Source organism: Oncorhynchus kisutch, linkage group LG11 (assembly GCF_002021735.2).
Source record: "Oncorhynchus kisutch isolate 150728-3 linkage group LG11, Okis_V2, whole genome shotgun sequence".
Classification (NCBI taxonomy): Eukaryota; Metazoa; Chordata; class Actinopteri; order Salmoniformes; family Salmonidae; genus Oncorhynchus; species Oncorhynchus kisutch.
The window spans coordinates 71098524-71123123 of NC_034184.2; the positions used below are offsets into that span (position 1 = coordinate 71098524).

Here is a 24600-nt window from a genome sequence, read left to right on the forward strand (position 1 = left end):
AAAGGGTTCCCTGTCCTGCAGAGGGGAAAGAGAGAGGTACAGAGGCAGAGTACTAGTAAGACCCAGTGAAATACAGAGGCAGAGCACTAGCAAGAACCAGAGAAATACTGAGGCAGAGCACTAGCAAGAACCAGAGAAATACTGAGGCAGAGCACTAGCAAGAACCAGAGAAATACTGAGGCAGAGCACTAGCAAGAACCAGAGAAATACTGATGCAGAGCACTAGCAAGAACCAGAGAAATACAGAGGCAGAGTACTAGTAATAACCAGAGAAATACAGAGGCAGAGTACTAGTAATAACCAGAGAAATACAGAGGCAGAGTACTAGTAATAACCAGAGAAATACAGAGGCAGAGTACTTGTAATAACCAGAGAAATACAGAGGCAGAGTACTAGTAATAACCAGAGAAATACAGAGGCAGAGTACTAGTAATAACCAGAGAAATACAGAGGCAGAGTACTAGTAATAACCAGATAAATACAGAGGCAGAGTACTAATAATAACCAGAGAAATACAGAGGCAGAGTACTAGTAATAACCAGAGAAATACTGAGGCAGAGCACTAGCAAGAACCAGAGAAATACAGAGGCAGACTACTAGTAATAACCAGAGAAATACAGAGGCAGAGTACTAGTAATAACCAGAGAAATACAGAGGCAGAGTACTAGTAATAACCAGAGAAATACAGAGGCAGAGTACTAGTAATAACCAGAGAAATACAGAGGCAGAGTACTAGTAATAACCAGAGAAATACAGAGGCAGAGTACTAGTAATAACCAGAGAAATACAGAGGCAGAGTACTAGTAATAACCAGAGAAATACAGAGGCAGAGTACTAGTAATAACCAGAGAAATACAGAGGCAGAGTACTAGTAATAACCAGAGAAATACAGAGGCAGAGTACTAGTAATAACCAGAGAAATACAGAGGCAGAGTACTAGTAATAACCAGAGAAATACAGAGGCAGAGCACTAGTAATAACCAGAGAAATACAGAGGCAGAGTACTAGTAATAACCAGAGAAAAGGGAAGGAAAACATGGAACAGTAGATGGAAAGACTGTTATTGATGTGAACGCTGAAAATGTTAGAGAAGCAACAGCCATTGGGGATATGGGTATTTAATATGATGGTGTGATATGGGGATATGGGATTATGATACGGGGTATGATACGGGGGTGAATCAGGTTTGAAATTATGTTGTTCAGTCAGACCTGAACAGTAGTGTGGAGGAAGGCCACAGCGTATAACAGAGGTCTCCACTGAGGCAGGTTAGTAATCTCCAGCATCTCCTGAGTCACACCGTTGTAGGTCCTTTTCAACCCTGCTTTCATACCTGGACACAACATAAGAGCACAAATCTGGTATGACACAATTAATAATACGAAGATACTGTATATGCCATGTTCATCAATCCAGATTATGAAAATGAACACAGAAGAAGTGGTTTACATGTACCTTGAGGAGGCTCATTGGTGAACTTGATGGATGACTGCAGGAAGTTGATGGGGAACTTGGGGTGGACCTCGGTGGTCAGCCACACCCTACAACCACTGTGGATGTTTTCGGTGTTGGTGACCGACTCCAGCAGCTCATCCAGGAAGTCCAGGCCCAGGTGGCAGTTCTGGAGGAGGAGCCAACCTCCGTCAGCCATACTGTTGGCCAATAACCTGCGAGCATGCACTTCCTGGCCCTGCCCCATGGAGATGGGTCTGCATGGTGCTCCCTACAGGTACACGCCGGACACAACATCAGCAAAACAGTCAAATACATACAGTAGAAAACAGCTGCATCGTGCTTTTTAGTCTAGGACTAGGCTTAATCTAGGTCTGAGAAACTTGCCACTAAAGTTACCTTTGCTTTTGCAAGCCTCTCTATGTTCTCTGTGGGGTCGGAGCCCATAGACAGGAAGCACACCATGGGAGTCCTCTTGTCACTCTCCGCCCACATAGACTCCATGTCCAGAATGACCCCCTCGGCATACTTAGGCCCCAGCGACTCAGCGATGTAATGCCGTGCCTGGAACAAAAACCAAAGGGATTCACCAGCTAATGTGGAGAACACAGGCTATACCACTGCCGCTGAGGATTTTCAACACGGTTCATTAGCTTTGGATACTGCTTTAGATAAATCTATGGCTTTATTGAAGGTTTTCATTTTGTCATTATTGAAGAGGCAACATTTGGTGGATCAACCTGGGTTCGAAGATGACAGAGAACTATGAATTAAAAATCTACATGTTTGAATCCACCTATTATTATTTGTGAAAAGTTTATATTGCAGGGTGATAATTATATGGCCAATGGGGAAATGATTTTATTCGGATCACATAGCAATAACGTAAAGCAGAATCATTGACACGTTGCACAGAGGATCTGCAGCCTAGGAGCATAGAGAGCAGTACTGTACAGTGGTTCTTCCTTTAAAAGTGAGTCGCATTCTATTAATTGCGATGATTAGAAATGCGTTGGCTGAAGAGACATAGACAGGTAGTATTCAACACCACACTGCCCAAAGGAGAAGAAACATGTCTGGAGAACAAAACATTTGTTTTCAATTGAGTGTGGAAAATGTTTGTTTACAGCACAATGTACTGTATATTACATTGAGTGCATACATTTGTGTTCAGTGCATGTGATCCCTTCAACCCACAACCTTGCCATTACTATCACCGCAGCCACGGTCTTACCAACTGTCACTCCACTTCCAGGAGCATGTAGTGTGATTCCACGCCAGCGTAGGTCAAAAATATATATGGTATCTGAAGAGGGCATTTTAGGTCTAAAAAGGCCAAAAATGGCCACTTTCATCATGATTTTCTCAAAAATGGTTTGTGATACAAATGTAAAAAGCATGTCAAGCATCCTTCCCGCCCTATGAAGTTTCTATGTAAGAATTGCCAGAACAATCTGAGATACAAACACTATTTTGGGGCTACGTTGGCATGGAATCACCCTGTAGGTTTGTGGAATAGTCCTAGCCAGTTGTGGAAAAAGCACCAAATTGTCATACTTGAGTAAAAGTAAAGATATGTTAATACAAAATGACTCAAGTTAAAGTGAAAGTCACCCAGTAAAAACCTACTTAAGTAAAAGTCTAAAAGTATTTGGTTTTAAATATACTTAAGTATCAAAGGTAAATGTAACTGTTAAAATGTACGTAAGTAAGTATAAAAAGTAAAAGTATAAATCATTTCAAATTCCTTATAAGCAAACCAGATATCATAATTTTCTTGTTTTCTAAATTACAGATAGCCAGGGGCACACTCCAACACTATAGTGAGTCCACCAGATCAGAGGCAGTAGATGAACAGGGATGTTCTCTTGATAAGTGTGGGAATTGGACCATTTTCCTGTCCTGCTAAGCATTCAAAATGTAAGGAGTACTTTTAGGTGCCAGGGAAAATGTATGGAGTAAATAGTGCATTATTTTCTTTAGGAATGTAGTGAAGCTGTAACGGCTCTCGTTGGTGGTAGAAAGAGTAGACCTAAGTGTGGAAAGTGTTCATGATTTAAATTTTAAAAACACTCAAACAAAATAACAAAATCGAACACGCACAGTTCTGTCAGGCAACAGTAACTAAACAGAAAACAAGATCGCACAAACTCAGGTGGAAAACAGGCTGCCTAAGTATGATTCCCAATCAGAGACAACGATAGACAGCTGCCTCTGATTGGGAACCACACTCGGCCAAAAACAAAAGAAACAGAAAACATAGAATTTCACACCCGTTTCACACCCTGACCTAACCAAACATAGAGAATAATAAGGATCTCTAAGGTCAGGGAGTGACAGAAGCAAAAGTTGTCCAAAATAAAAAATTGTAAAGTAAAGTACAAATCCCCAAAAAACCTACTTAAGTAGTACTTGAAAGTATTTTTACTTAAGTACTTTACACCACTGGTCCTAGCTTAGTAGATATTTGGCAAAGGGCCTCAAACTCAGTTTCCACCTGTCATGCGTGTCAAAATGTAATAGCTGCCTCCCCTTAGTACGTACATGTGGGTAGCATTTCTAAAGTGGAGACCTCAGATCAGATTTGACAAGGGAATTCAGTGCCTTAGCTCCTCCGGCTGTCCAAAAGTGGGAAAGTACCACACCCTAACCCTACTTCTATGCCTATTTTAATAGAGTTCCTGCATACTTAGTGCCAAATTCATTTGGAACTTGTTGAAATATTTTCGAAGCCATTATATTTAGCTGATATTAAATTAGGATAAAATGTATTCACTTTGGTTAACTGATGTAAAACTAGGCATCGTACCATCAACAGTTCTTTGTCTTGTTTCTTCAGTCAAACATAACATTTACTCAGTGTTTGAAGGATTTGGACCCACCCTACACAGTCTGGTTTGTGTAACTTGGCAATGGTTTGGTCGAGAAGGAGAGATGGTGGATTTGAATGGGTAATTGCTGGCTATGCGGACTGTCAGCTGTTCGCTCATTTCAGAGAGGCTTTTTATAGTTCCCTCCCAAGTCAGAACTGAAAGGGGACACGCTTGTCTGTAACGTACGCATTTGCAAATGATTACAGTACACCTGTGCCTTTCTCTCTCTCTCACCGTCTTCCCCAGAGTTTCCACGGTTACTAAGTAAATGAACTTGTCAAATTACATCACTCAGCAAGTCTTAATTTAGATTTGAAAAAAAGGTAATTTGCTCTTGAATGGTATGACAAGTTTGAGGGCAGCATGTTGATTTTACATTTTTGTCTTTTAGCAGATGCTCTTATCCAGAGCGACTTACAGAAGCAATTAGGATGAAGTGCCTTGCTCAAGGGAACATCGACAGATTTTTTACAGAGTCGGCTCTGTGATTTGAACCAGTGATCTTTCTGTCACTAGCTCAAAGCTCTTCACTGCTAGGCTACCTGCCACCTTTATTTCTAGAGCACTGTGCCTGCATAAAAATATTAAAGGTACCATCCAGACTCAAGGAAAGATTCATAACGTTTGGGTTGTTCTGGGTCAAAAGCTTTTGCTGTATGTGGGAAATTACATTTTATTCAAGGGGTAAATACAAACTAGTATCTTGAAAATACACTGATGTGCATTTTTTCTGTTGAAACAAAAATATATTGTTGCTGATAGCACAGGAAATGTTGACTGAGCAGATACTGACCCAATTCGTACGTGAGGTCTAAATAACAACAGATAGGCTCACCCACCTGCGCAATGGTCCGATCGGGGCACCAGCTCCTGATCAACAATAACTTCCTGAATGTGTCCAGCATGCTGTCGTATCCGTCAGGCACCGGGGCCTCCTCGGGGGCAGGCTCGTCAAACCAGGCCCTCCAGGAGCGGTCGTTGTGGGTGACCTGGGTCAGCAGCTGGGTGAAGGGGTGCACGTTGGACAGCTGAACCAGGTTCAGCCACGTTATGTCCAGGATCCAGCGCCGCGGCTTGGGCTCCACAGAGTTCAGGTCCAGGGCTGCACCTCCTAGGAGAGGAGGAGATATATTCCACATGTGTATAACTATACACTCATTTGAAGTTCTAAATATGTGTAGGATATTCTGTAATGCATGGTGCACAGTTAATATCCTTACTACTCATGGTTCAATAATGATTGAATTGAATAACGGCAACAAATGTAAGAGAGAGAAAGTGAGAATTATTAAGCTTCCCATATGACGACGCACTGCCGATTTGTAACAAATCTCACATCTCAATTTACACAAATCTAAGTGGGGTTGAGGGTTAAGAAGCGCATTAAACTCAGAGGGTTTGCTTAGGGAATACTGGCTTCATTTTAAGATGGATGCTTGACAGATAACAATTCTCTTTACTGTAAAGGTTAAAAACTAGTCAATATTGGACATAAGAGGAACTGTATGCAAATACAATAAGTGAAAACAAAGAGTTCTTCCAAATACATAGCTTGATGTACATTACAGCAGTCAAAGAAGGTCCTAATACCATTGGTGTGTGAGAGGGGGAATTCAGGGGGCTAAAATAGATCTGGATGCATACAGTCAGCAGTGTGATGTAAGCTGAACTAGGGCTGGGCTATTCAGTTACCCCCCTTGTGGGTGGGCCAAGTAGCATGTGAGACACACTATGAGATACCCTACATGGGTGATAAGAGCAAAGTGATGGGTGTCACTCTTTTCGTTGTTAAAAGACACATTGATATAAGTATCTGTGATTGGTAATGACTGATATTAATTGAAGGGTTATGTTGAAATGGTCTTTTTTTAAATCGCAGATAGGTTACCAGGAAAATATAGGCTCTAGGCTACAGTTAGGCCTCACAGTTTATCCTGGCCAGGTCATGTGTTCAGTCTTATCATAACCTAATTAAAACATCAGCCACATTCATAACAAATCAGGAGGTACTGAAACAATCCAATGTTAATGTGATAAAGGTCTGAAAGTTGCAATGGAAAATATGAATGTAACTAGCCAAACCTTTGATGAAGGTTTGAAAGTCGCTGTGGGAGATGTTCCTGGCCTGCAGGTCGACCTTCAGGGCCAGCAGGAGGGTGAAGAGGAACTTGTGATCCTCATACAGGCCTCTAGCTGTATATCGAAATGCCTGGTAGGTCAGAAACTCAATGATGTTGAGGATCCTTTTAGAGGTGATTTGGGACTTGGTGGATTTCTCCATGGACGAGTCAAAGATGCCCAGGAACTGGCGGAGAGAGGTCTGGTACATGATGTTGACCAGGCTCATCTCCACTATGAGGAAGTAGAGTATGCTGCCCCGTGTGGCCACCGGACGGTACTCCTCCCTGGCCAGATTGATCTTCACCTCTGTATCGGCTGCCACCTTCAGCTTCTCACTCACCTATTGGGAACATTTCAAGTACAATGTTGGACTACTGTGTCACAAATCTGAGAACATTTAAATCAATACATATAGTGGAAATACATATAGGTATATCTAAAAACGTATGAAAAAAAGTATGCCCTTGCATGCATTAATCTCTTTCATACATCATCATTGGAAAGAAATCATGCACACAGTCCAAACACACAGATACCTCCTCTGCTGTGGTCTTGGTGACTCTCAGGACCTCTATAAGGGACTCGTCCTCCACCAGAGAGCCCTCAGTGCTGGTCAGTCTGTACAGGAGGTTATCCTCCAGCTCCTGCATCTTCCTCTTGTTAGAAGTCACTTCTTCTAAGAGCTTCACACGTTCCGACTCCAGCTCCTGAGAGCGAGAGAGAGAGAGAGAGAGAGAGAGAGAGAGAGAGAGAGAGAGAGAGAGAGAGAGAGACAGAAACACACACAGACAGAGAGAAATAAGCATGTCTTGTAAGAGCAAGGAGGTACTTGTATTTCTTGAAACTCTGTATAAACTCTGTGTGACTGACATCTGTATTTGACTAGCTTTACCCAAACAATATGAATGGCATCCCCAGTTATGTACTCTATAGGTATACTGCATAAATGGGATCCCTGTACCTGTTTCTCTATTTGGATGACCCGGCCAAGCAGCTGGTCCTCCAGGCCTTTGAGAGTGACAGTGAAGTCCACCACAGCAGTCTTAGCACTGATCTCAGGGGTGTAGGCCGGGTTAGCCAGCTTAGTGGTGATATAGAGGGTGAACTCCTTCATCACATCCACCTCTTTGTCTCCTACCTTCACCTAGGGACAGGACAGGCAACAGAGGGCTGGAAGAGATAGTCTATGAAATGGCAACAGAGAGTCGGAGGCTTCTTGTCATAGCACAGGCATCTTGGAGCCAATATTAAAAACGATTACGTTCATATCCCCCATAGAGCTTAATAAAACAAAAGGGGGTTGAAACTAGAGAAAAAATTACAGTTTTCCAGGCACTATTATAATTATCTATCAAATAGTATTTGCAAACTATGAGCTGTGCAAGCACAAACATGACTCCAAGACGTTTAACTCCAAGACAGCACAAACCCCATACATCTACATTGATGACAAAAAGCAATATATTACTTTATACGTGGAGCCAGACTTGATGAAGTTCTTCTCCAGAATGTTGTCCAGAGCAGGGTCTAGCTCCTCTCCTACGTCCTCGATCAGTAGGGGGCGGCCCAGAGACATGCTGTCCTCCAGGTGGGAGCGGAAGTACTTGTGGTTCAAACATGTCACCTGAAACAGTCAGTAACAGAGATGGTAATAAACACTTATGTTCACTTCATGGTTTATTTTTATTGTTTTATACAAAACACGTAGGGTCAAGTTCATTTGGATTAAAGAAATGTGTTTCTCCAGAAATTTATCTCATACAGATTGACTTTTTATGGGTGAGATAACTGTAGCTACTCGGTCCTCGTTACCTCTAGCTCCCTATCCTTCTCACGGTTCTTGATCCAGATCTTTCCCTGGCCTTGTGGGTCGATGAGGAGGGGGTAGCGTGAGGCCTTCGTGACGATAATGCCATTCTGGATGGACAGGTCGTCATTGGGTAGGCCCTGAAGGTTCCACTCCCCCACAGTGGCATTGTCCACCAGCATACTGATCACATTCAGCTCCTACAGCAGTTATGGTCAATTCAAGGTCAATTCCAGTATGGTCTCAAACAGCACAACTAAATCAGCTCAATGTGATAATTTTGTCCAATGATAATATCAAATGTAGTGACTATTTACTAACATCATTTTTACAAAGTTAAGACCTTGTATCTATATGGACAAATGGGACAAGAACAGTGAAGAGTGTAGCTGAGTCTTACATCACTGTAGGGGATGTGGTGGCTGCTCATCTCCTTTCTCCAGAGCTGTAGCAGTAGGTTGCGGTATTCCTGGTTAAAGGGACCAGCGTAGGACAGGAAGCCAGTAGCCAGCAACACGTCCCCAACCAGGTGTCTGATCTGAGTCTGGAACAGGGCACTGCTCTCGGTCCAGCGGATCTGACAGACAAACACAACAAGATAGACGCATGGAGATGTCAACAACAATATGGCATGACAGTTTGAGGAGTTGGCTAAAGCTCCTCACCTTCTCACCACCAAGCCCGTCGATTAGTGCGGTGGCGTTGGCCATCTTGCGTCGGCAGACCGTGGCGTCGTCCATTAGGGTCTGCTTCTCCCTCATGGCGGCGTCATAGAGCGCCTGCACCTCATCCAGCTCCCGCTGCTTAGCGTCTAGCTGCTCCTGGGCCCGGGACAACTCCCCCTGGGCCACACCAAGTCGGGCCTCCTGCAGGGTCAGGTTGGCCTGGGGACATATTTAAAATAATTGGTTTGGTGAGTAACCTTGTTTGAGAACTGAGGACTTGCGTCAGCTCCCTGAGCTAATGACTAGGCTGTATGTAACTCAGTGGGCTAACACAAACTTGCACAGTAGTGTGCAGAAAACCTGGGTTTTTACCCAGCCAGTCAAGGGGGGGTGAGGTGTAATGTGAGGTCACTTAGAAATGTCCTTGTTTTCGAAAGAAAAGCACATTTTTTTCTCCGTACAAATAACATCAAATTGATCGGAAATACAGTAAATAAATCATTGTTAATGTCGTAAATGACTATTGTTGCTGGAAACAGCTGATTTTTTTATGGAATATCTACATAGGCGTACAGAGGCCCATTATCAGCAACCATCACTCCTGTGTTTCAATGTCACGTTGTGTTAGCTAATCCAAGTTTATCATTATAAAAGGCTAATTGATCATTAGAAAAACATTTTGCAAAAATGTTAGCACAGATGAAAACTGTTGTTCTGATTAAAGAAGCAGTAAAACTGCTTTAGACTAATTGAGTATCTGGAGCATCAGCATTTGTGGGTTCGATTACAGACTCAAAACGAAATGAAGGCTATTCCTTGTGAGAAATTGCCTAGAAACTGAAGATCTCGTTCAATGCTGTGTACTACTCCCTTCACAGAACAGCGCAAACTGGCTCTAACCAGAATATAAAGAGGAGTGGGAGGCCCCGGTGCACAACTGTACGCCTATGTAGATATTTACTCTGCCGTTTTAACGTTTCTACAATGTATTTCTGATCAATTTGATGTTATATTGATGGGGTGGCAGGGTAGCGGAGTGTTTAAAGCGTTGGACTAGTAACCAGAAGGTTGCAAGTTCAAATCCCAGAGCTGACAAGGTACAAATATGTCGTCCTGCCCCTGAACAGGCAGTTAACCCACTGTTCCTAGGCCGTCATTGAAAATAAGAATTTGTTCTTAACTGACTTGCCTAGTTAAATAAAGGTAAAATGGACAAATTTTTATGCTTTTCTTTCAAAAACAAGGACATTTCTAGTTGACCCCAAACTTCTGAACGGTAGTGTACATAATTGTGTTAACTCCCTGAACTAATGCCTAGGCTTTGGGTCAGTGGGCCAACACAATGTTAACTTCTTCGATATAGGGGGCGCTCTTTTAATTTTTGGATAAAAAAACGTTCCCGTTTTAAACAAGATATTTTGTCACGAAAAGATGCTCGACTATGCATATAATTGACAGCTTTGGAAAGAAAACACTCTGACGTTTCCAAAACTGCAAAGATATTATCTGCGAGTGCCACAGAACTGATGCTACAGGCGAAACCAAGATGAAATTTCAAACAGGAAATGCCCCAGATTTTGAAGGCGCTGTGTTCCAATGTCACCTTATATGGCTGTGAATGCGCCAGGAATGAGCCTACACTTTCTGTCGTTTCCCCAAGGTGTCTAAAGCATTGTGACGTATTTGTAGGCATATCATTGTAAGATTGACCATAAGAGACTACATTTACCAGGTGCCCGCTTGGTGTCCTCCGCCGAAATGATTGCGTAATCTCCAGCTGCGTGCATTTTTACATTTGGTTCAGAGGAGAAACCAAACTGCCACGAATGATTTATCATCGAATAGATATGTGAAAAACACCTTGAGGATTGATTCTAAAAAACGTTTGCCATGTTTCTGTCGATATTATGGAGATAATTTGGAATAAAGTTTGGCGTTGTAATGACTGAATTTTCGGGTTTTTTTCTTAGCCAAACATGATGAACAAAACGGAGCGATTTCTCCTACACAAATAATATTTTTGGAAAAACTGAACATTTACTATCTAACTGAGAGTCTCCACATTGAAAACATCCTAAGTTCTTCAAAGGTAAATGATTTTATTTGAATGCTTTTCTTGTTTTTGTGAAAATGTTGCCTGCTGAATGCTAGGCTTAATGCTATGCTAGCTATCAATACTCTTACACAAATGCTTGTGTAGCTATGGTTGAAAAGCATATTTTAAAAATCTGAGATGACAGTGTTGTTAACAAAAGGCTAAGCTTGTGAGCCAATATATATATTTCATTTAATTTGAGATTTTCATGAATAGTTAACGTTGCGTTATGGTAATGAGCTTGAGGCTATGATTACGCTCCCGGATACGGGATTGCTCGACGCAAGAAGTTAAAGACCAGGGTCAAATCTTTCTCAACCTACTTTTGGTTCATAAGTATACAGTATATTCCCTTCAAAGAAGGGTCCATGGTTGTTGAGTAGTGTACCTTCAAAGGGAGGACCTCTTTGTTAATGGAAAAGAAGTCCTTCATAGCTTCAGTCCAGGAGCAGAGGCCAGCCACATTACCACAGATCCTCTTGGCTGCCTCCAGGTTGTAGTCCTCCATGTCCAGGTATGGTGCCAACAGCTCCACTACCTCCTCAGTGATAGAATCCTGGTGACGTGAGAGTACAAGAGTAAACAAATTCATCGGAAGTGATGTGGGGGCATAAGTCGTAATGGAAAGTACAGAAAACTGGAATCTGACATCCGTTATGTTGTAATTATGTTCTATTACAGGGATATTCAACTTCACGGAAGGAAGACTGGAAAACTGTAATTCTGATGTTCAGTCTCTCTTTTAAATCATTTGATAAACATCTATTAAAAGGCTCCTGACAGATTGGACAGAAGAAGGTCAGTCAGTCATTTCAGACGGCATGCTGTTTCACAACTCCAAAAACACCATGTTTCTCTGAGTGTTTATGGAACAAAGGGCTGTGATATCAGGTTCCTTGACCTAACTGGCACCTCTATTTCTATTTCACACTGCCACACAGTCACTATGCGGGGGCTATCCCCTGGCGTCCATATTTCACTGCCTGGACAGCTTTCCTAATCCCCTCCTAAGTAAGTAAGTGAGTGTGTGTGTGTGTGTGTGTGTGTGTGTGTGTGTGTGTGTGTGTGTGTGTGTGTGTGTGTGTGTGTGTGTGTGTGTGTGTGTGTGTGTGTGTGTGTCAGTCAGATGAGTGCAGACAGTTGGGGGAAAAAACCTCTAGAGCTGCTATAGACAGTGAATGAAAGTGCTGTATTGAAGCCACAAATACTGATAGACAGTGAATGACAGAGCTGTATTTATAACCTAGGCTAGTAATGATCTGAGAAGGGGCTTTACTTTGAAACCTGTTAGCTATACTGTAGGTGAGACATTTTAGACAGAGTCCCCATAGGGTTAACACGCTTTAACACGCTTAAGCCTACCCCCTACTTTTTCGAACATTCTGTTAAAAATCGCGCAACATTTCAGCGTCCTGCTACTCATGCCAGGAATATAGTATATGCATATGATTAGTATGTGTGTATAGAAAACACTCTGACGTTTCTAAAACTGGTTAAATCACGGCTGTGACTATAACAGAGCGTGTGTTTCATCGAAAAGCACAAGAAAATCTGGTCACTGAAAGCTGAAAAAAGTATCAATGCGCCACTTGCATGTTTTGTTGAATGGAAACTAAATTAAATGGGGCTGAGATTGCAATTCCTACAGCTTCCACACGATGTCGCCAGTCTCGTCATTTGCCTTGCCTTTGTTTCTTGGTCAAACGTAGTAGAGAGAACACTTTCCATCCGGTCTCCGACAGGAAGTTTTGGAAGAGAGATTTTGGAACATGATTTAAAGATTACAAAAGTATTTCGAAGTGTTTTGTGAAAGTTTATCGTCGACTTTTTTAATTAAAAAAAATGACGTAGCGTTTTGAAACTGTGTTTTTTTCTGAATCACACAGTTTCCATAGATGGATATTTTGGGTATATATGGACCGATTTAATTAAAAAAAAGACCCAATAGTGATGTTTTTGGGACATATAGGAGTGCCAACAAAGAAGATCGTCAAAGGTAATGAAAGTTTTATATTTTATTTCTGCTATTTGTGTAGCGCCGGCTACACTAATTCTTTTGTTTACGTCGCATTCAGGTATTTTGGGGTGTTGCATGCTATCAGATAATAGCTTCTCATGCTTTCGCCGAAAAGCATTTTAATAATCTGACTTGTTGGCTAGATTCACAACGAGTGTAGCTTTAATTCAGTACCCTGCATGTGTGTTTTAATGAACGTTTGAGTTTTAACGAGTGCTATTAGCATTTAGCGTAGCGCATTTGCATTTGCTGATGGCTAGATGAGACAGTTGCGTCTCAGGTGGGCTTAAGAGGTAATCGAGCTGCCCACTCAAGAAAAAACTTCAAACTGTAACCAGTGCCTGCAACCTGGTTCAGGTTATCAGCCAACCTACTAGGGTAGCTACAAACAGCCCAGGAATGAAATCACCAACATGTATTGATCATATATTTTCTAATGCTGCAGAAATTTGCTTGAAAGCAGTATCCAGATCCATATCTAGGAAAACCAAAGTTACTGGCTGGGCCTATTATAGTGTATAAGAGGTCATGCAATAAGTTTTGTAGTGATTCCTATGTTGTTGATGTAAGAATATCTATTGGTCCGTGGTATGTAATGACGAGCAAACAGAGACTGCACTTGACACATTTATGAAACTGCTTATTCCAGTTTCTAATAAGCATGCACCCATTAAGAAAATGACTGTAAAAACAATTAAATCCCCATGTGTAGATGAGGAATTGAAAAATTCAAATGCCTGAAGATTGGCTGAGAGAAATTGATAGTAAAAAGATTGTGGGGGATGTTTTGTTAGACTTCAGTCTGGCCTTTGACATTATTAATCATAGTCTGCTGCTGGCAAAACTTATGTGTTTTGGCTTTACACCCCCTGCTATACTGTGGATAAATAGTTACCTGTGTAACAGAACAAAGAGGGTGTTCTTTAATGGAGGCCTATCCAACATAATCCAGGTAGAATCAGAAATTCCCCAAGGCATCTGTGTAGGCCCTTTACTTTTTTCAATCTTTACTAATGAATTTCCACTGGCTTTGAGGAAAGCCAGAGTGTCTATGTATGCGGATGACTCAACACTATACATGTCTGCTACTATATCAACAGAAATGACTGCAACACTTAACAAAGAGTTGCAGTTAGTTTCAGAGTGGGTGGCAAGGAATACGTTAGTTCTAAATGTTTTTAAAACTAAAAGCATTGTATTTGGGACAAATCATTCACTAAACTCTAAAACTCAACTAAATCTTGTAATAAATAATGTGGAATTGAGCAAGTTGAGGTGACTAAACTGCTTGGAGTTACCCTGGATTGTAAACTGTCATGGTCAAAACATATTGATACAACATTAGCTAAGATGGGGAGAAGTATGTCCCTGATAAGGTGCTCTACTTTCTTATCAGCACTGTCAACAGGGCAGGTCCTACAGGCCCTAGTTTTGTCGGACTTGGACTACTGTTAGTCGTGTGGCCAGGTGCCACAAAAAAGAAAATTGCAATTAGTTCAGAACAGGACACACACGTACACATGGATTTTGTACTGTATATATGTGGTAGTGGTGGAGTAGGGGCCTGAGGGCACACAGTCTGTGAATGTAATGTAATGCTTTTAAAATGGTATAAACTGCCTTAGTTTTGCTGGACCCAAGGAAGAGTAGCTGCTGCCTTAGTAGCAGCTAATGGGGATTCATAATAAATATGTCACGTTCTGACCTTAGTTCCTTTGTTTTGTCTTTTGTTTTAGTATGGTCAGGGCGTGAGTTGGGTGGATTGTCTATGTTAGTTTGTCTATGATTTTCTATTTCTGTGTTTGGCCTGGTATGGTTCTCAATCAGACGCAGCTGTCAATCGTTGTCCCTGATTGAGAACCATAGGTAGCCTGTTTTCCATTGGGTTTTGTGGGTGGAGTGGGGTCCATGTCCCGCGCCAGAGCTGCCATCGTGGACAGACACCCACCCAGACCCTCCCCTATAGGTTCAGGTTTTGTGGCTTGGGTCCTCACCTTCTTCTCACGACAGCCGTTACAGAACCACCCACCAAGAAAGGACCAAGCAGCGTGGTAACGGGCAGCAGCAGCAGCGGCCGGAATCGCAGGACTCCTGGACATGGGAGGAGATTCTGGACGGCAAGGGACCATGGGCACAGGCTGGAGAATATCACCGCCCCAAGGCTGAGCTAGAGGCAGCGAAATCTGAGAGCCAGTGGTATGAGGAGGCAGCACGGCGGCGAGGTTGGAAGCCCGAGAGGCAGCCCCAAAAATGTATTGGGGGGGGGGCACACGGGGAGGCACACGGGGATGCTAAGGTAGGTAGGAGACCTTAGCCAACTCCCAGTGCCCACCGGAGAGCAAGAGGGACCAGGCAGGCACCGTGTTATGCCGTGAGGTGCCGTGAGGTGCACGGTGTCCCCGGTGAGTGTGCATAGCCGGTGCCCACCGGAGAGCACATTTCAGCGCCTCGTATCGGCCGGGATAGAGTGGGCATCGAGCCAGGTGCCATGAAGCCGGCTCAGCGCATCTGGTCTCCAGTGCGTCTCCTCGGGCCGGTGTACATGGCACCAGCCTTACGCATGGTGTCCCCGGTTCGCCAGCACAGCCCAGTGTGGGCTATTCCACTTCGCCACACTGGCCTGGCTACGGGGAGCATTCAACCAGGTAAGGTTGGGCAGGCTCGGTGCTCAAGAGCTCCAGTGCGCCTTCACGGTCCGGTCTATCCGGTGCCACCTCCAAGCAACAGCCCTCCGGTGGCAGCGCCCTGCACCAGGCTGTCTCTCTGTCTTCTCCCTGCAGGTGCTCCCGCCTGTCCAGCGCCTCCAGAGCCTTCCTCCTGCCCAGCGCTGCCAGAGTCTCCCGTCTGTCCTGAGCTGCCAGAGTCTCCCGTCTGTCCTGAGCTGCCAGAGTCTCCCGTCTGTCCTGAGCTGCCAGAGCCACCAGTCTGTCCTGAGCTGCCAGAGCCGCCAGTCTGTCCTGAGCTGCCAGAGCCGCCAGTCTGTCCTGAGCTGCCAGAGCCGCCAGTCTGTCCTGAGCTGCCAGAGCCGCCAGTCTGTCATGAGCTGCCAGAGCCGCCAGTCTGTCCTGAGCTGCCAGTCAGTCAAGAGCTGCCAGAGCCGTCAGTCAGCCAGGAGCTGCAAGAGCCGTCAGTCAGCCAGGTGCTACCAGAGCCGTCAGTCAGCCAGGAGCTGCCAGAGCTGTCAGTCAGCAAGGACCTGCCAGAGCCACCTATCACGCCGGCGATGCCAGAATCACCCTTCACTCCGGAGCTGCCGGAGTCTCCCACCTTTCCGGCGCTGCTGGAGTCTCCCGTCCATTTGGGACCCGTGGCTAGGGTCCCCAGTCCGAGGTCGGCGGCGTGGGTCGCCGCTCTTAAGAGGCCACGGAGGCGGTTAAGGAGGCGGAGAAAGACTATGGTGGGTGGTTATTTTCTGTTTAGTTTTGTGTTGCACCTTACAGGACTGTTCGTTGGTTGTTTATTGTTTTGTTTTCAGTGTTCATTAAAATATTTAAAATATGAACACTTACCACGCTGCACCTTGGTCCTCCTCTCCTTCCCCAGACGACAAGCGTTACAAAATACAAATACCTAAGTCCATATTCAGATGTTGGATCTTCATTTGAAGATCACCTGTAGTGTTTGAGTTTTAAAAATGCCTCTGAAGTTTGTCATTTCAAACTTGATTTTCCCCTAACCAAAAATGTTTCGACCCCTACAAAACTGTCCATTAATTGTAATCCAAATAAAAATTCACAATTCTTGTTGCTGCATGATTATTTTCCTGCTGTAGCAAACTGGCTCAAAAAATCCTCCATACTCTAGATACAGTATATATGACTCTGGCCATACTGGTCAAGGCAGACGTTAAAGATTATGTCCTTGTGCCGCATGGCTGAAAATTCCTAGTTAAAGCCTTGCATGGAAAGGAAAATGGTTGATTATATCGAGCCTATATAGTTGGTGTAAGTCAGTGGTTGCCAACTGGGTCGATTGCGATCTACTGGTCGATCTTCAAGGCATTCCTAGTCGATCACCAAATATTTCTGTAGAAAAGCCAACAAACGATAAAGGCTGGCGCTCCTTTTTAAAAATTGTGTTGAGCTGATCCCAGTAGGTGCACTTGAGTCAAAAGTTCTGCGCACCAAATAAGCAAAGTGTTCCCATGAGACAAACTCCACCTACCCAGCGTACCGGCAAATCTGTGACTAAATCGAGTGAACCTACTGCGCTGCCCAATTGGTTAGCTCAAATCACCGTGGCTACAGAGCTTCATGACCCTGGCCACAGCCAAGTTTAATTGGCTACTAGCCTACGTAAGATTTAATAACTTTTAAAACCATGACCACAGAGAGACTGTCAATGAATACAGAAAAGAGCTGGTGTTTGTATGAGTGAGTGCATGTTTAAGTTGATATTCAACACTGTCACTGTTTTTATTAAACACTATTACAAAACGTGCTTCTCCGTACTTCCGCTCGGACTGCAGCTGCAATGAATGAGTAGCCAAGTATCGTGGTGTCGATTTTAATATGAAGGAATATTTAACTTTCTCTGGTCATAGGAACAACATGAATTTGTGCATGAAGCAGATGCGGTGCGACTCAAGTTTGGCCATCAGGTGGAAGACGGTGTCCCCTCTCTCAGGTCAGTCTCACCGGAGGAAAGGAAGGAGAGAGCAGGGACCGTGAGAGATGGTTGGGAAAAATCGTTTTGAACGGTCATCCAACTGAATTCCAAGTCGGAAACTCTGGAATCTTTCTAGAGCTCCGACTTTTCGACCATCAGATGTAGTTACCATCAGTCCAGTAAAATAAAAAAGCAAATGATTTCAATTCATTCTCCACATTACCTCAAAAGTGCTAAACCAACTGATCTATTTTGTTATCAAACCTCGAGTTTTGAAATATAATACGGTCCGATTAACAATATTGGCAGGACAATCATATAGCCAATATGCTGTGATAATGTATTAGGCCTACTGTCCAAACCTCATTCCTACAAAACTGTTTGTGTGAGGCTAACGTTAAAAAACATATGAGCTGTGGATCTCAGCTGCTTTTTGACTGCGAAAGTGATCTTGAGGTTGGTGACCACTGGTGTAAGTCTATGTGTTTTAAGACTTATAACCACTCGAAAATGCACTTGGACAAGGTGAATTTGATCATTTAAGACTGATTAAATATGCCCATACATCTTGGAACCTCTTCACCCATTAATATGGCTTACCTTACTAAAGTTGACCAGCATGCTGACGAAGCCAGACTGCTGCATTAGTTTGAGGGCCTCGCCCCACGAGGGCCGGGGGCAGGGTCTCTCTGGGTCCTGGGTGACAGGGTCCACCCTGCGCTGGAACAGCAGCAGCACGGCGTCCATGATGCGCATGATCAGGTGTGGGGGCTTGCCCAGTTTCCTCACTGTGGCGATGTCCGCAGGCTTGATGGTCTGGGGAAAACAGGACACTGAAAAAATAATTCTGATTTCCCTTTTCAAATGGTTTTCATTTTCGTAACTTTCTGAAACACTCAATTAGCTTGGGGTTGGTGGCCACATAATGATGCGGGATTTATACTGTACAAATGGTGAGGGATCATTACTGTACTAATGGTGCAGGATCATTACTGTACTAATGGTGCGGGATCACTATTGTACTAATGATGCGAGATCATTACTGTACTAATGGTGCGGGATCACTACTGTACTAATGGTGCGGGATCTTTACTGTACTAATGGTGCAGAATCACTACTATACTAATGATGCAAGATCATTACTGCAATAATGGTGTGGGATCATTACTGTACTAATGGTGCGGGATCATTACTGCACTAATGGTGCGGGATCATTACTGTACTTCGACTGATACGATGGACAGAAAAAGCAAACTCAACAATGTAGCAAATCCTATTCTCACCTGCAATGCGGTCTCCGCGGCTGCTAATGCAGGCTTGGCTGCCTCTAGCTTCCTCTCGGCCACTTTCTTATCGGCTTCAATCTCGTCCACGATGGCCTGAGCCTTGTCCTTCACTTTCTGAACCTGCATTTTGACCTTCTCGGCTGCCTGGGCCTTGGCTGTTACCTCCTGCAAGACGCCATCAGCCTTTTTGGAGGCCACCTCCAGCTCCTGTTCCTTAACAGCCAGCTCCTTGGACAGCTGGCTCACAGACTGCTCTGCCTCCATCAGCTTGGCCAGGCCTGGGGAGAGTGAGATTGTGTCAGGTGGTGAAAAAGAGCTTTAATCGGTGTTCCACAAGGTTCCGTTTTAGGACCACAATTGTTTTCACTACATTTACCTCTTGGGGATGTCATTCGAAAACATAATGTTAATTTTCATTGCTATGCAGATGACACACAGCTGTACATTTCAATGAAACATGGTGAAGACCCAAAATTGCCCTCGCTGGAAGCCTGTGTTTCAGACATAAGGAAGTGGATGGCTGCAAACTTTCTACTTTTAAACTCGGACAAAACAGAGATGCTTGTTCTAGGTACCAAGAAACAAAGAGATCTTCTGTTGAATCAGACAATTAATCTGATGGTTGTACAGTCATCTCAAATATAACTGTGAAGGACCTCGGTATTACTCTGGACCCTGATCTCTCTTTTGACGAACATATCAAGACTGTTTCAAGGACAGCTTTGCATCAAAAATGATGAGGAAAAATTAATCCATGCTTTTGTTACTTCTAGGTTAGACTACTGCAATGCTCTACTTTCCGGCTACCCAGATAAAGCACCAAATAAACTTCAGTTAGTGTTAAATACGGCTGCTAGAATCCTGACTAGAACCAACATTTTTTATCATATTACTCCAGTGCTAGCCTCCCTGCACTGGCTTCATGTTAAGGCAAGGGCTGATTTCAAGGTTTTACTGCTAACCTACAAAGCATTACATGGGCTTGCTCCTACCTATCTTTCTGATTTGGTCCTGCCGTACATACCTACACGTACGCTACGGTCACAAGACGCAGGCCTCCTAATTGCCCCTAGAATTTCTAAGCAAACAGCTGGAGGCAGGGCTTTCTCCTATAGAGATCCATTTTTATAGAATGGTCTGCCTACCCATGTGAGAGACGCAGACTCGGTCTCATCCTTTAAGTCTTCATTGAAGACTCATCTCTTCAGTAGGTCCTATGATTGAGTGTAGTCTGGCCCAGGAGTGTGAAGGTGAACGGAAAGGCACTGGAGCAACGAACCGCCCTTGCTGTCTCTGTCTGGCCGGTTCCCCTCTCTCCACTGGGATTCTCTGCCTCTAACCCTATTACAGGGACTGAGTCACTGCTTACTGATGCTCTTCCATGCCATCCCTAGGAGGGGTGCGTCACATGAGTAGGTTGAGTCACTGACGTGGTCTTCCTGTCTGGGTTGGTGCCCCCCCTTGAGTTGTGCCGTGGCGGAGATCTTTGTGGGCTATACTCGGCCTTGTCTCAGGATGGTAAGTTGGTGGTTGAAGATATCCCTCTAGTGGTTTGGCGGCTGTGCTTTGACAAAGTGGGTGGGGTTATATCCTGCCTGTTTGGCCCTGTCCGGGGGTATCATCGGATGGGGCCACAGTGTCTCCTGACCCCTCCTGTCTCAGCCTCTAGTATTTATGCTGCAGTAGTTTATGTGTCAGGGGGCTAGGGTCAGTCTGTTATATCTGGAGTATTTCTCCTGTCTTATCCGGTGTCCTGTGTGAATTTAAGTATGCTCTCATTAATTCTCTCTCTCTCTCTTTCTTTCTTTCTTTCTCTCTGTCTCTCAGAGGACCTGAACCCTAAGACCATGCCTCAGGACTACCTTGTATGATGACTCCTTGTTGTCCCCAGTCAACCTGGTCATGCTGCTGCTCCAGTTTCAACTGTTCTGCCTGCGGCTATGGAACCCTGACCTGTTCACTGTGATTACTAATATTTGACCATGCTGGTCATTTATGAACATTTGAACATCTTGGCCATGTTCTGTTATAATCTCCACCCGGCACAGCCAGAAGAGGACTGGCCACCCCTCATAGCCTGGTTCCTCTCTAGGTTTCTTCCTAGGTTATGGCCTTTCTAGGGAGTTTTTCCTAGCCACCGTGACTCTACACCTGCATTGCTTGCTGTTTGGGGTTTAGGCTGGGTTTCTGTACAGCACTTTGATATATCAGCTGATGTAATAAGGGCTATATAAATACATTTGATTTGATTTGAAATTTGATTTGATTAATGGCGATAAACAAGACGTTATAGCCATTCACTTATAATAAATGAATACTGTCTGTCAGTGCAAAAATTGCAACAATGCACTTGTTACAATGTCTCCAGCTTTGCTCCAATGGTGCCGTAGTACTATGGATGACCCTGTAAAGCAACACATTTCCCTGCACCTATCCGGTGTATGTGACAATAAAACATAACACATATATTTGTTTTTGAATAGTTTTACCTTACCTGTTTTCATGCGCTCAGCAAGCATGCCCACTTGAGCGATCTTCTCTGAGTAGATGATCTTATAGCCGTCGATGAAGGACAGGTAGGACCTGGGAGTGACGTAGGTCTGACGGCGGAACCGTTGAAAGTACTCTGTGCACTTCTCGGCCACCAGGTCCTGAAAGGTCCCCATGGTGTGGACTACACTCTGCTTAACTTCCTCAGAGCATTGGAACGTATACTGGGACAGAAAGTGATGTGCGACTGCCACTAGTGCGTCCCGTGGCCAACGCTGGAACCAGTCAATAGTACAGCCCGATATCAGACCTGGGAACTTGAGGGCTCTTGTTCGGAACTTCTCCCCCACCGGCGAGAAGCACAACACCACGTGCAGGTTGCTCCTCACACGCGACAGGAAGTAGTCATAGAGGTTTTCGGCGGTAGGTGGGTGGCGAGGGTGCTCGCGTTTCATGGCTGGGATGAGGTCCTGGGTGATTTCATCGACTTCGTCACGGGCGAACAGGTTGGAGACTTCGCCCGAGGCCAGCACATTGTTCATGTACTCCAGGAAGGACTCCTCCTTGATGTCGTTGTCGGTGAAGATGAAGGTGACTCCTTTGCCCTGTTGTCCGGCGATGCGGTACAACGACTTCAGGTCCTCCATGAGGTTGTTGGTGTTGTACGTCCTGTCGAATGAATGAGATAAACAGAATTTTCTTCACACCAACTCCAGTTAACAAGATTCAATCAAACGATAATCCACTATTTCATCTTCTAAAATCTACTATGCTACTGTCATTTGCCTATCAAAAAGGTACATGGTTTACCGCATGCTCCACTGATCTATTTAGATCTGTGATTATCAATTAATTTACCTGTGATTATCCATGAATTAGATCTGTGATGATCAATTATGTGATTATTAACCCAATCTCTCTGTAACTGAATACAGAGTACAGACCACAGGAAACAGACCAGGGTTGGGAACCACTGGTTAGGATGTCTTTATGATGATGATTTGGCTAGTATCTAGAAGGCCGACCTGGTCAGGATGATTTGAAAGCTCTGGTATCCAGCGATGAAAGAGGCCAGGCGGGTGAGGCTCTGCTTCCCTGAGCCACCCACCCCCACCAAGAGGGCGTTCCCTTGAGGGGTGCGGACGATACGACTGATCTTCATCAGGTGGATCATGGCATCCTGCCCGGCAATAAAGAGAAGGAGCATCAGCCAATAGGAATACAGAGCTACAGCAGGATACTACTACATGTTGTTGAGTGAAAACATAGTAGTGTATTTGTGTGTACTAATGTGTCAGTCAATAATGACAATGGCTACCAGAAGCTACCAGAAGATAGGGGAGTATGCCAACTGGTAAATCCCACGATATGGAATACTTAAGCAATAAGGCACCTCGGGGGTTTGTGGTAGATGGCCAATATACCACGGCTAAGGGCTTGTTTTATGTACAACTCAAAACGGAGTGCCTGGATTCAGCCCTTAGCCGTGGTATATTGGCCATATACCACAAACCCCAGGGGTGCCTTATTGCTGTTATAAACTGGTTACCAATGCAATTATAGTAGTAAAATAAATATTTTGTCATACCCGTGGTATACAGTCTGTTACACCACGGCTGTCAGCCAATCAGCATTCAGTGCTCGAACCACCCAGTTTATAATTTAGAATAGAACGCTCAATTCACTGTTATCCTTTTCACACTGTCAAGCCAACCAGAACCGTGCTGTACAGTGTAACCAGGTCACTGATGTATTGCTTGGCTCGTTTCGGTAGTGTGAAAGGGCTAATACTGTCGTTTGCTTTTACCTCGAAGAAGACCAGGTCCATGGCACTGCCTCTGACTGCCTCGTTGTACTGCAGTTGGAACGTGGCGAGGCGCTCTGACAGGGCCTGGAAGGACGGGATGGGCTCATAGACCTTGGGGGCCTCCAGCTCCATGTCCTCTGGCTCCTCCCCTGTGGTCTCGGGGGCATCCTTCAGGAAGTCCACAAAGTAGGCCTCCCACTGGGGGTGCTCTATCATGGCTGTTCCATGCTCCTCCACTGTAACCTAAGGGAGACAGCTCTCTGTGGTTGGTAACCAGTTTGATAATGTGTTTAACTATGCTTTCTTTATAAATATGCTTTCAGAAATATAGCGAGAAAGATGGTGTTATTAAAAGTTAAATATGAAATCAAAACACTTGTTATTCTATAACGAAACTAAGCCAATTTTTAAAAATCTATAATTATAAAATGTGATATTCAAATGCATAGCTATGTGTCCATCTTTTATAAAGTTACACCTGTTGAGAACAGGACACCAATTCAAACCGCATAACAGAGGATATATGAACAGAATCCACACTCCATACCCACCTTCTCCAGCATGCTGTCAAAGCTCTGTCTGTCCTTGTGGTCAACGAAACGGTCAGCAATGACCCGGGTACACTCGTGGTGGAAGAGTGAAGCCAGCACCTCTGGCCCCTGGCACACCTCGGTCCTCACCGTTAGAATACCCTGCCAGATACGACTGAGGTCTCGTAGGTTGAAGATGTAGTGGAACTTGGCTGGGGAGGGCAGCATCTGAGGTGGTCACATAAATGGATGGATTAATTAATCATTCATTTTCTGGCATCACGGCCTACACCCCCTGAAGCACAAGCAGCAGCACAGTGGCAAGGAAAAACTCATCTCAAGAAGAACCAGACTCCCTCCATCCTCCTCTGGCTGTGTTAGGTATGTCACAGTACTGTACCTTGGCTTTGACAGCTTGCCACACCCTCCTAGTGGTGGGCACCAGGGCGCTGGCCAGGGTGCACACCTCCTCAGGGAAGCCCCTCTCGGGGCAGAAGTAGCCCTGTGCCACAGTACGAAAGATCTTGTCGATGGAGGAATTGGAGGGCAGAGTGCAGTTGAAGGTGCTGAACTGCCTCTTGAGGCGCTGAGGCACGTCGTTGCGCCCGCCCCCGGGGTGGATCATGGCCGCTACTAGCTGGACATCCACCACACTGGTGAACTCCCCTGGTCTCTCCAGGCTGTAGAAACCACCCTGCTCCATCAGCTGACGCACTATCTCATTGGTTATCTGTTGGATGGACACACAATCTCATTGGTTATCTGTTGGATGGACGCACAATCTCATTGGTCATCTGTTGGATGGATGCACAATCTCATTGATTATCTGTTGGACGGATGCACAATCTC

The 24600-nt window shown here is 44.5% G+C and overlaps 1 protein-coding gene across 1 annotated transcript in view; it reads right to left on the bottom strand.

The window, feature by feature from the left end:
• dnah5l (dynein, axonemal, heavy chain 5 like) overlaps positions 1 to 24600 on the bottom strand; it is a 114294-nt gene that overhangs the window by 3854 nt on the left and 85840 nt on the right. The window contains exons 53-71 of the mRNA XM_020494398.2: positions 24152 to 24481; positions 23773 to 23979; positions 23222 to 23464; positions 22440 to 22594; positions 21419 to 22083; positions 18922 to 19202; positions 18239 to 18454; positions 11402 to 11569; positions 8919 to 9137; positions 8654 to 8830; positions 8259 to 8453; positions 7915 to 8070; positions 7408 to 7590; positions 6983 to 7153; positions 6408 to 6786; positions 5165 to 5436; positions 1852 to 2016; positions 1456 to 1723; positions 1212 to 1333 (exon numbers count right to left, since the gene is read on the bottom strand). Coding sequence (XP_020349987.1) covers positions 1212 to 1333; positions 1456 to 1723; positions 1852 to 2016; positions 5165 to 5436; positions 6408 to 6786; positions 6983 to 7153; positions 7408 to 7590; positions 7915 to 8070; positions 8259 to 8453; positions 8654 to 8830; positions 8919 to 9137; positions 11402 to 11569; positions 18239 to 18454; positions 18922 to 19202; positions 21419 to 22083; positions 22440 to 22594; positions 23222 to 23464; positions 23773 to 23979; positions 24152 to 24481 — 4572 coding nt within the window. The remainder of the gene's footprint in view (positions 1 to 1211; positions 1334 to 1455; positions 1724 to 1851; positions 2017 to 5164; positions 5437 to 6407; positions 6787 to 6982; positions 7154 to 7407; positions 7591 to 7914; positions 8071 to 8258; positions 8454 to 8653; positions 8831 to 8918; positions 9138 to 11401; positions 11570 to 18238; positions 18455 to 18921; positions 19203 to 21418; positions 22084 to 22439; positions 22595 to 23221; positions 23465 to 23772; positions 23980 to 24151; positions 24482 to 24600) is intronic.